General features: G+C 38.9%; 1 protein-coding gene across 1 annotated transcript in view; it reads left to right on the top strand.

Annotated features, from left to right (window-relative positions):
- Positions 1–12,003, top strand: part of Atp13a5 (ATPase 13A5) — a 124,162-nt gene that overhangs the window by 99,432 nt on the left and 12,727 nt on the right. Inside the window, exons 26-27 of the mRNA XM_051191266.1 lie at positions 7,300–7,474; positions 10,644–10,846. Of these exons, the coding sequence (XP_051047223.1) occupies positions 7,300–7,474; positions 10,644–10,846 (378 nt within the window). The remainder of the gene's footprint in view (positions 1–7,299; positions 7,475–10,643; positions 10,847–12,003) is intronic.

Genomic DNA, 12,003 nt, shown 5'->3' with positions numbered 1-12,003 from the left:
ACCCCTGTCTCTCCCCATTACCTGCCTATTGATTCTGTGTAAAACTGTAACAGTGGTTATGGAGAGGTGCTTTAAGGAGAGAACTGAAGGGGAGAGTATGAAGTCATGCTTTCCTCTCAGGATTCTCACACTCAATAAAACAGAGTCATGGGAAGTATTCCAGGAAAGTCTGGATGATTTTAGGGGGCATCATGTTTTTGCTCATCCTTTCATAGTCATAAAGAGGAGAGAGAGGGGAGCCATAAGGGAAGTCATATGCCAATTATCTTGTAGGTAAAGTAGAAGCCATGGAACTTATTCAGGCTGGGAAGAATTGTAGCAAGAAGATGCATAATGGGGGTGGGCTGCACATTCCAGGAGATATTTGAAGAAAATATTCTCAAGGAGTCAGAAGGAGAGATATCATTCACATCAGTCCAGACCAGTCCACAGAGAGGCCATGTGTGCCTAAGTTTAGATAGCTGCCACATTAGAGAGCATCTGCCAGGAGGGAAGCAGTACCAGGGATTAAATGAGAACTTCCCCTGGTTGCCCATTCTCTGAAGCAAGGTGAAAAGCAGGTGATTACATACAGGAATCATAGGCGAAGCCAAGCCCTTCCCTCCCACTGCTAGTTCCAAACTGCTGGATCTCTCTGGAAGGGTGAGATCATTACATCACCTGATACCAGGATATTATCTACTTGAGCTATGAACTTTTGGGAATGGGAAAACAGCATGTCTGTGAGCAAACAGGGATGAGCAAACAGAAATAGCTGCTCTCACCTTTAGCTTCATCACAGGTTTCAGTACTTGATTAAATGTTGATTGTTGATTGTTGGATAAAGTGGTACTGCCCAAGTGTCCCAATAGCTTCTGACCTATTACCCTTCTGAGAAACTCTTCTCTTAGAGGTAGCTATGACCCTGAATAGAGTCATTCCAGTCTCCAGCTGAGCCAGTACTCTGAGGAGACACTGAGTTTCACAGGATGAACAACTGAGATGAGAGTCAGCAGGTTAGTACCATGGAAAGGGGTGTGATAGCCCCACCTCCCTGTCAGTCAACTCCATAACTGATACCAAGCACAAAATAACTCCATCCATTTCTGAAGCAAGATTAGAACTGTTGCCCATGTTTCCGAGTTTCTAAAGAAACCAGCCTTGTTGAACACATGTTGGTTTTTCTCAAGTGCCCACCAAGATGGACAATCTTCCCAAAAGATGGGCAAGAAGGGTTCATTGTGAGATCTCTCAGCACACTGTGAGTCTACTCTTCCCTGGACTGTACCATAAGTATCAGTTAGCTCAACTGCAGAACCTGATAATGCCATTTCACTCAAGGAAATTATTATTTCTTAAATAACTTGCCAAAGGTCACAGAAATTGGGACACATGAAGCTGATAACACAAGCTATGATATATTAAAGAAAAAAGTTTTAAAAACTGATTACCAGTTGAGAAAATGCACACTGTGAAGTCCTATTTGACCCTAGTCTGTATGGGAGTTTCTGCTAGTAACACATCTGCCTTCTTCAACAAGATCCAGTCAGACTACATCAAGAAAATACAGGGAGGAGGTGATTAAAAATATATTTCTTGTACATTAAAGGGTCAAACGTGATCTCTTTATTCTCAAGCAGCCATCCCCTTTCTCTTCTTCAGTCCAGATCTTACTGTTTTGATTTGTTGTCCTCTACTCACCACATGGCAAATGTCATAAGCGGCGATGCTATGGGTGAGCCACCACCATTTTCATCTGTTCCCTTGTCTCACCATTGCTAATGATTTCAAACTTTCACTGCCCCTTAGGCAAGTCTTTTGAAGCGAAAACATATTGGTTTAACATGGCTTTACGACAGTCATTACAGTAGATGATGATGAGGTTCAGCCAGCTCCATTAAGACTAAATATTTGAGTAGATAGGGGGAGGTCCCAGGAAGAAAATTAGGTGTAAAAAGGCATCCATCCATCACACATGTGCATCTTTTACATAAACCTCATCAAATGACAGTAACCTTTTCTGCATGTGATCCTTTGGAGACTCACATGGAAGATGTACACCTTGGGACTCTCATGAGACACAGTCAGAGCTTTGCTTATGGATTAATGGCCACCTTGAAATTTGACTTACATGATTTATAATATATAATTTCTAATAGAAATGCATCAAATGAGTTTTGAACAATTTAAAGACCATAATTTGAAATGGCAAATTCTCCCCTGTAGCAGGCTCAGTGTGAGGTTTAGAGAGAGATAAAAATGTGGAACAAGGCAGGGTTTCTTTCTCAGGGAGTTCACAGTCTATGGGGTTGCATATGTGAACAATATGGTTTAATGTACAACATCCTATGGTAGGCTACCAGTTTGAATAATACACTGTGAAAACTCAGAAAAGGGAGAGATTAATTTTAGGTAAAATATACCATCATGTAAGTTTGCAACCCAATAACAAATGTCATATTCGTTTTAAGAAAGTCTGGACAATTCAGAATTTTTCTTCCTGGTTATAAACCAAACTGCTCTCCAAGCTGGTTCAGGGATCCCACCATGTTCTTTTCAATTTAGGAAATCCATCCTATTGCAAATGCTGCAGCCAGAGACCATGGGTTTTAGGGTTAGACTTTCTTGTGTTCACATCCTTGCCATACTACTCACTGTGTCCTTAAGAAAGAGAATCTATTTTAACATGATTATTCATCAGCAAAAGGTACCTATTTTGCACTGGTTTTTAAGGAAGGAAATATAATACTTATAAAATCACTTGCTACAATCTCTGGAGTTTAATGGGTGTCCCAAACTAGTAATCCTTTTCTTCTAATAACCAGGAATATAGTTTTTTGTTAGAAATATTAGGAGTCTCTGATAGAGAAAAAGTTCAAATATCCAACAGTAAAAACAGCAACCAGCTGGTGCTACAACATCACTGCATCTCAACTCACCCCAACATCAATGGCTTATGTCACCAAGAAATTACTCTTCCAGTTTATGGGCTTAGAGGTTGACTGTCACTCAGCTGACCTAGGTTCCTCAGCAGTGCCACTATGTTTTACACTGTAAACAGTTTGCTTCAATCAAGTTCAGGCCACCTCCACCTTTCTCATTCTAGGGCCACAGTGAAGGGCCAGACACAGTATTTTCATCAGAGCCTGGCATGGTGAGCCATGCAAGATTGTTTGAAGCTAATGCTATCATCACCATGACGAAAATCATACCAGGAAGCCCCAAATAAATGCCATCTATAGCACGTCAATTACCCAGTCTTCCATGGTTCTTGTGTTAAAGAGGGAGACAAAACCTGTAATGAGCATGTGTGGGAATATATCAGTGAGGAGGGGGCCATCCCCAGAGCTGTGATGACACCTGTGTCAAGTGCCCACAAGCTCCTCATGACCGATACAGTTGCCTCTTGGATGGTGACGTATAAAAGGCATTTTGTGCACTGCAGTCTCTGCCTTCTGTGACTTAGGTGCAAGTTCACTGCATGTTCTTCAGCACTGACCACTGTCCACATTGTATGTGCATTTGTATAACCATCCACAAGGTGTGATCACCATCCACTTCTTAGTGCATTCAAATAGTGACTTCTGACACCAACTACCCACAGTTAGACCAAATAGCAAAGTTGAGGACACAACCATAGGAAAGGCTTCACTTCAGACACCAGGGGCAACTTTTGGTGTTCCTAAGCCATTTGTGCTTTGACTAGCTGTCTACAATTTAGGGGCTGCACTAACCCTCCATCCTGTATTCAATAATTTGCTAATTCACAAAATCCACACATGTGTAGTATGTATGTATTATCATGGTTTTATTTGTAGAAAATGATATGAGTTATAATTAACCAAAGTAGGGGCACATGGAACCAACTCTGAGAAGGGTCCTAAAAGTTACTTCCACTGCCCTTCCATTGTAGAATCAGGATGTTTTACCTTTCCGGCACACACATGTGTAATAATATACAGAATACTGCCATGCAGGGCTCAACTAGGTTTCCAGGTCTAGAGTTTATATTGGGGTTTTATTACTTAAACACAACTGATTGAAGCATTTGCCAGAAGGCTGAACATAATCTCTAGATTCTCCCCTCTTACAGATCAGGCAGATATATGACCTGAAGCCCCAGGCTTACCGGTGGGTTGTGGCAGCTGCATTTCTGCATAACATTGTTAGACCAATTCTCTTCAAAACCACCATCATCTTTTAAAAGCTATACTTTTAGATTTATTGTGTGTGTATGAGTGTTTGTCTGTCTGTCTGTCCGTCAGTCTGTCGGTATATGTTCCACATGTGTGCCTAGAACCCACAGAGACCTGAAGAGAATGAGATTCCCTGGAACTGGAGTTATAGATAGTTGTGAACCTTGCGGGGAACTGAACCCAGGTCCTCTGCAAGGACAGAAAGCATTATTTAACTACTGAGTTAACTCCCCAGGCCCTAGGATCAGTCATCTTAGCATAAACTGTCAGGGCTCTCACTAGCAATTGTCAAGAATTCAGAGGATGTATCTTAGAAACTATGGACAAAAGCCTATTATATTCTGTTTTAAAAGCAGTATTTGTATTAATTCTTTGATAATTTCATACAGTATCTTTTATTATATTTTCTCTCTGTCTTTGACCCCTTCCAGATCCTCTACCTCCCAACTTCATGTCCTCTTAAAAACATAACCACCAAGTCTGCTTTGTGATGCCCACATAGTCCTGGGTGTGGGGGCCATCCACTGGAGCATCATCAATCTAACGTGGGCAACATCCTTAAAGAAAACTGACTATCCATCAGAAGCCATAACAAGCTGTCAATAGCTCTTTGGTTAGGTGTGGGCTCATGGCTTCTCCCCTCTCCATGCTATAATTTGTCTTGCTTGATCTTATGTCTGTATATATTATTTATATTACAGAGCTGCTATAATTTCATGAATGCAGCAGTCCTGTCATGTCCAAATGACATTGTTTAAGTCTGGACCTCCCAGAAGTCTGGTTCTTAAAATCTTTAAACTACCCTTTTCTGTGATGTCCCTGAAACCTATGATTGAGCATGCCACTTTTTCTCTGCACTTTGATCAGTGTGAGTTTGTGAGTTAACCACTATCCACTGTACAAATAATGTACTATCCACTGCATTTCTCTGGTGAGGAAAAGGGAGGTATAGGTTGAATGGGAGGTTAGGAGAGAGGAAGGGATAAGAGTAGGGAAAACTAACAGTAAAGATGTTTGGAAAAGCCATTTACAAACCCAGTTTATAAGCTTCATTTATATTATATACATACCTGTATATAAATTCATATAGAAGTCTGGTTACTCTAAATAAGAAATAGAATTCCTAGAGGCATAGGTTGACAAATAAAAAGCTCAGTGTTGGGTGTGGGATATTCTCAATTTGTTCATTATGAGTATCCAAAGAGACATTCCCAAACAACATAAGCTGTTGCTCTTGCTCTGGTTTCTTACCACAACGTTGCTGAAGACACAACACATTTTGGTCATAGAACATAGAGAAATCTGGGAGGGTGGTCAGGGGGCATGGGAGGGTAGAAGAGAGGGAGGAAGGGACAAAGAGGAAACTGGGATCAATATGTAAAATAAGAAAAATAAACAAGTAAATAAAAAACAAAAATACATGAAAATAAACCCTGAGAAATCTTACAGAAAACAAATACATTTAATTCTATATAATTAGGGCCAATAATAAAAAATTATATGATGTTGGATGTTGTTCTTAAAAAAAGAAAGAACATAGAGAAATCAAATTGATACAGACAAAGAAGCTTCTTCCTGGCTAGCTAGTTTTTCTAGTATTGTAAAATGATATGTAGGCTGCTGAGAGAAAAGTCATCAACAGATCTTAGTCAGCTGTGAACTTTATGAACTATGGTAATGACTGGTATTGCAAGGGATTTGTCCATGAGTGCAGTAGTGGCACAAATGTTATAAAGGTAACCAACCACTTTCTGATTGTAATTTAGGACCATTACATGGGAAGAAATGTGGGCCTGATGCTGTAAATATGACCAAGAACTCATGGCTAAGGAACTCATAGGCCCCAGGATAAACTCACTACCAGTAATTTGCTAAATGGACATAGGATCAAACTGTGCTCTAAATTACTATCTTTGTGCCCACTGTATTCCTTGGTAATAAACACAGTCTCTGTGTGTCCACTAGACTTAGAACTTGGATGGCAGTGTAAATGACCCTGCAAACTCCATAAACTTTAACATTCTGCTGGGAAAACAGACGGAAATATAACAGTAATAACTTAGGTAGTCATAGAGCTTTAGAATAAATTATTTGGAAGGGCCTTTGAGAAGCACTTAAATATTACATCATACTCTTACTTTATATGGAAAAGTGAGGTACCATTATCCTAGATCACACAATGAACAGAAATCTACTTTACAGTTTTGTTACCCCCAAATTTACATCAATTCCCTACTACCTCACCTCTACATGCATGAATGTAAGCTGAAGCACATGTACCTAATTTCTTAAAATTAAAGAGAAACAAGCTGGGAAAGGGGATGAGGTGATGAACTGGAAGACAAGGATTAAAGTATGACTTTGTAAGTCTTTAAATGAGATGTCCTGAACTATTAGCTCTCCCATGCCTCTTTCCTGCTCTGTCACAAAAAGCACAACACATTCCATGCTCATTGGCTTGTTAGAGCATGAAGCATCTATGAAGTATGTTTTTAAATGACAAACCCTAGGGTTGAAAACACAATATATTTCAGAACCATTATCTGAAAACGAGATCTTTATGATCCACTTCCTCTACCAGGCCAAATGGAATGTGCAGTAGCAATTCCCCTGATATATGTATCCAGAAAGGAAGCAAGTACAACTTGAACTTTCACAGTGCCTGGCACATTGAAGTGCTTGAATCCTATTGGTTCAATAGCAGAGTGGATGCTTTCTTATAATTACCATACAAAGACAAGTTAGGATGGATGACTATTTAATCCCTCTCTCCAACTATACACTTTCCTTCTTCATGAGAAAAGGTTGGTATTTCTAATCTTGTTTTTATAAATAATCCCTGCTGAGCCCATAGAGAAAAATATGAACATTGTGTGGTATGGTAGATATATCAATAACGGGACTTTTCAGCTCATTATGTTTTACTTCTGAAAGTAAAACCAAAGCATAGAGGAGACTAATATTAGTATATGGATGTACAATGACATAATGGCTGGTATAGGTGTAAACCTTCTATTGGTATTTTCTCAAGCTGAATCTTACTTAGAGGCTTGAGATGATGTACATCACATCTTTTATCCTCAAAAATGAAATTGTAAAGGATAATCATATACCTGTCTTTCAGTGAGCATAAACCATGCCTACCCGAAGCTGGCTCCATACAGACCAGCAGGACAACTGCTTTCCCCTCAGCTGCTACTCTCGGTCTTCCTGAATTCCTGTTTCACCTGCATTGTGCTGGTGTGTGCATTTCTCTCTGTGAAGCAGCAGCCCTGGTACTGTGAGGTCTATCAGTACAGGTGAGTTCTTTCCCTTAGGTTTTCCTTTCTAAAAACGACATAAGCAGTACACAGTGACATTGTCTAACTTGGTACCAATACAAACCCTAAAATAATACTTGCATACTACAAATCAGAAGTGATAGAACAGGATACATGTAATGGGTAGAATGGTGGGAGAGCACATGGAGTGGGCAGGGAAATATCTGTCACTGATTGATGATAAGATGGTCTTACGGCTTGATGACTGAATATGTCCATTCCTTGAGGTATGGATTTCATGTAGACCAAGTCTTAGTAAATACTCCCTGCACAGAGCCAGGGAAGAACATCTCAGGCTTTCTGAGGAGGATAGTCTTGTTGCAACTAGTTGATGATGCTATAGGAACAGCCAAGGCAATATGTAAACTCAAGTTTTGTTACAAGATTTCTCACCTGGTTCCACAGCTGCCTTACCACAAATGAATACACAGACACTATATTAATTATAATACTGTTGGCTGATGACGAGCTTCTTATTGACTAGCTCTGTCTTAATTATTAACCCATAACTACTAATCTATGTATTTCCACATGGTCTTATCTTACCAGAGAACGCCTGACTCCCACCCTCTCTTCCCAGGCTCATATTATGACTCTTCTCTGCCTATACTTCCCAGAATTCTCTTCCTCTGGTAGCCCCACCTATCCTTCCTGCCTGGCCATTAGCTGCACAGTGTTTTATTCATCAACCAATAGGAGAAACATATACACAGAAGGACAATCCTATCAAGCTTTCTTTTTCCTGAGGAAATAGTACTCTCCTCCTGAACTCCAGCCTGTATACTCCACTATGAGCCTAATGGCATTGGAACCCGAGAGCACAGAAACATAAATGGAGAGCCAGCAAGTGATGTGTAAGATCTTCATTCGGGCTCCTAAGCCAGTAATTCAGTGTGACTTGGGATATACAGTCCCGCATAGTTTCAGAACCAAATGTTCTCCTAATCTGGAGCAAATACATACAGAGAAGTACAACTGTGGTTGCAAATAGAAGGAAGCAGGATGGAGACATAGAGGTGTGGCCAGGAAATCAAGCTGGCCCTGGTTCAATTATGACTTGCACCACACTAGCTCTCACCTTACTCATCTGCAATGTAATTGGACAGAATTATATACATTTTGGTGTTTATCTCTGAAATCCAGGGCATCTATCCTGTCAATCCACCCATCTCAAGAATATGACTGCTGGTTCTTTGCCTACATTACTTAGCAAACTAAACATCTACTATATACAGAAGCATATTTATAGATCTTATAAACCCCAAGAAGTTAAGAATTAAACATGGCTTGGCATAGTGATGCTTACTTATATTCCCAACACTTAAAAGTCCAAAGCAGGAAGATTAAAGATCAGTGCCAACTTTGGCTATGTAGCAAGAGACTTTCTAACTTTGTTAAGGTTTCTATTGTTTTGATACAATACTATGACTAAAATAAACTTGGAGAGTAGAGGGTTTACTTTCTGCTTACAACTCTAAGGTCATATTCTATTGTTGAGAAAAGTCAGGGCAGGAACTGACAGAATCTGGCAAAACCTGGGGGCAGGAATTGAAGAAGAAGAAGCTATGGAGGGATGCTGATTACTGGTGGCTCCTCATGGCTGACTCAGCCTGCTTTCATACACCTTCCAGGACCATCTACCCAAGGATGGTACCACCAACAATGAGATGAGCCTTCCAATCAAGAAAATGCACCAAAGGCTTGCCTACAGCCAACTCCATACAGTCATCCTCTAAAATACAGTCCCATCTTTCCAAATGACTCTAGCTGTGTCAAGTTGACATAAAAGTAACCAGCCACTATTTCAAAGAAGGAGGAGAAGGAAGGAGTAGAAAAAATCTTGCGTTTGAGTTCACATTTAGAAAATAAGTTATAAGCAGTTGAAGAATAATTTAAAAGTTCTAACTTTCTAAATAAGAAAGCCAACTAAAACTAAGTTTTATGTTTCATCGTTGTAATAAAGAAGAACATTGCAAATAGGCCAATCAGAGCTAAAAAAGATCTAGATCTTAATACATGTTTTGCTGTGTAAATATTGTATGATACCACTATGCTAGATGCCAAAAAATTATAAATTAACTAATACAAAAACATAAAAGAAACTCATAATACATGGATAAAAATTAAAAAAAAAAACTCAACAAATTAATTCCAAAATAATGAGCTAAATGTAGCAAGAGGAAAGAATGGAGAAAGTAACTTGTACTAACTCCCATCCTGAGTTAGATATAATAAGGTTTAAGAATAAATAACACCACAATTAATGGGAATTGTATATACAACTCAAAAAATTTATAGGAGTTGAAAGAACAGATATTGTGTTTGGAGTATAAGGGGTCTTGGTAGAGAGCTTGCAAAATATAAGACCAGAAAGCTAGGTCAGAATGTGCATATCTTCTAAGTGAGGCTGAGAAGCCTGAGCTTACCTTGTCAGTATGCTAGAGCTAAAGCTAGAGCTAAAATCAGAAGGACCCTGTTGGGTCTTTACTATAATCTCTTAGCTACCTAGGAGACAGTGGAGTAGGGATACAACTCAGGATGCAAGTCAGGAGACTTACATCAATAAGTGAAAAAGAATATACACACAAACAAATATGCACAATATAGACATATACACACATATACACATTCACATACATATTCACATACATTCCACAAACATACACATATACACCTAAGCACGCACACACACACATATGAACAAATATATACAATACAGACATATACACATATGCACATTCACATACATGTACACATGCATTCCACAAACCTACACATATACACGTAAACACACACACAGACAAATATACATAATACAGACATACACATACATATAAACATCCACATATATTCTACAGACACACATACACAATCACACGCATGTACACAGACACAGATCCATAAATACACATTTTACCCATGTGCTACATTTACTATTTGATTTACAGAAATTCCATACAAATTGTCACCCAAGGCCTCTCGAGACAGGTTATCTGCTTTGTCATTGTAAGAAGTAAAAAAGACATCCTATCAGCCACCAGGAAGAACAGGTTAATAGCTGGTAGTCATTGAATTGTCATCTAATCAATTTTTTAAAAGGTATAGAATTTTTTTTTTTTTTTTACAAATGATGGCAATTCTTTCATAGTGAATGCTTCCTGACCAAACAAAGTAATTTCTCAACCAATATGAGTTTGGAGAAAAACTGGCCTGGAAATGCAACTCTGGTTCCTGCCTCCGTTCTAAGTTATGAGAGCACTACTCTGTGGCCCATCATCACCTTCAACTGTATCTCAGCAGCCTTCATATTTTCTAAGGGAAAGCCATTTCGGAAACCCATCTACACAAACTGTGAGTGTACAACATTTAAGGGTCCATTCTGAGTCTTTTTCTGTTCCCACTTCCTTCCCAGAGTCACAGAGTCAAAGCATATGAAATATTGCATCTCTTTGGCATGATAACTGGATAAAATGGCCTTAGGTGGGGGAGCCCATCATGTGAGGATGTACAGTCATTATTAAATGGTCAAATGGGTCATCAAGAATCATTCATCACACAGCTTATGTCAAGAGGCTTTTGTAGAAAGCCTTTAAGGAACTCACAAAACCTCTTAGTGGCTTCATAAAGCTGGGACGGTTGCATTAAGTCCCTGATGCCTCCATTTTTCTCATGTGTAGAATAAAAATATTATATGACCTTCAACATTGTGGTGAGAATTAAATAAAAAAATTTTATGTAAGTATCTAGTACAACACATAGGAATGTCCCCAAATTTGTAACATTTTTAAAATTTTAAAAATTAATACATTTCCTTAAGTATAATAAAGGAAAATTTAAAACAAAACCCCCCAAAATGTTTAAAGTGACACTCAAGACCTCCAGGCAGGAAAACAAACTAGAGTGTATCCTCCCACACTTTTGAAAGTGGAGTAGTTATTATTAGTAATTATGCCAGCTCAAGCAGAACCTCAGGAAATTCAGATGCATGAGCATCATGTCTACCACACAGCTGATTTTGCCATGTCTGCATTGTAAATAATTCCATGTCAAAGTGACTCATGTTGCATGGGAAGATAGCTCAGTTACCTGAATCCTTGATTCACATGCCCCAAACCCTGAGTTTAATCCCTAGCACCACAGAAAACCAGAAGTGGTGTCACATGCCTACCATGTTAGTGTTTAGGAGTAGAGGCAAGATGATGCAAATCCTAGGTCATTCTGGGCTACATGGCGAATTTGAAGCAGCTTGGATTACAAAGAATAAAAAAAGAAAAAAAAAAGTGAAGCAAAACTCCTATAAATCATTTCAATTAGTCTCCGATTTCCTTAAGAAAACCAGTTCAATTATCGGTGAAAGTGTGTGTAAAAAGGAAATGTTTTGGCTTTTGAGTTATGATTTACTTTGATTTCCAGGATATTTGTAGTCAATTTCATTGTTGCTTTTTAGTCATTTTGTACCACGTATGGCTGATAAGGATATGAAAATGCTATACTAAAAACAAACTTTT

This window comes from Phodopus roborovskii, unplaced genomic scaffold (assembly GCF_943737965.1).
Source record: "Phodopus roborovskii unplaced genomic scaffold, PHOROB, whole genome shotgun sequence".
In the NCBI taxonomy this organism is placed as follows: domain Eukaryota; kingdom Metazoa; phylum Chordata; class Mammalia; order Rodentia; family Cricetidae; genus Phodopus; species Phodopus roborovskii.
This window is presented reverse-complemented; position numbering and strand designations above follow the sequence as displayed.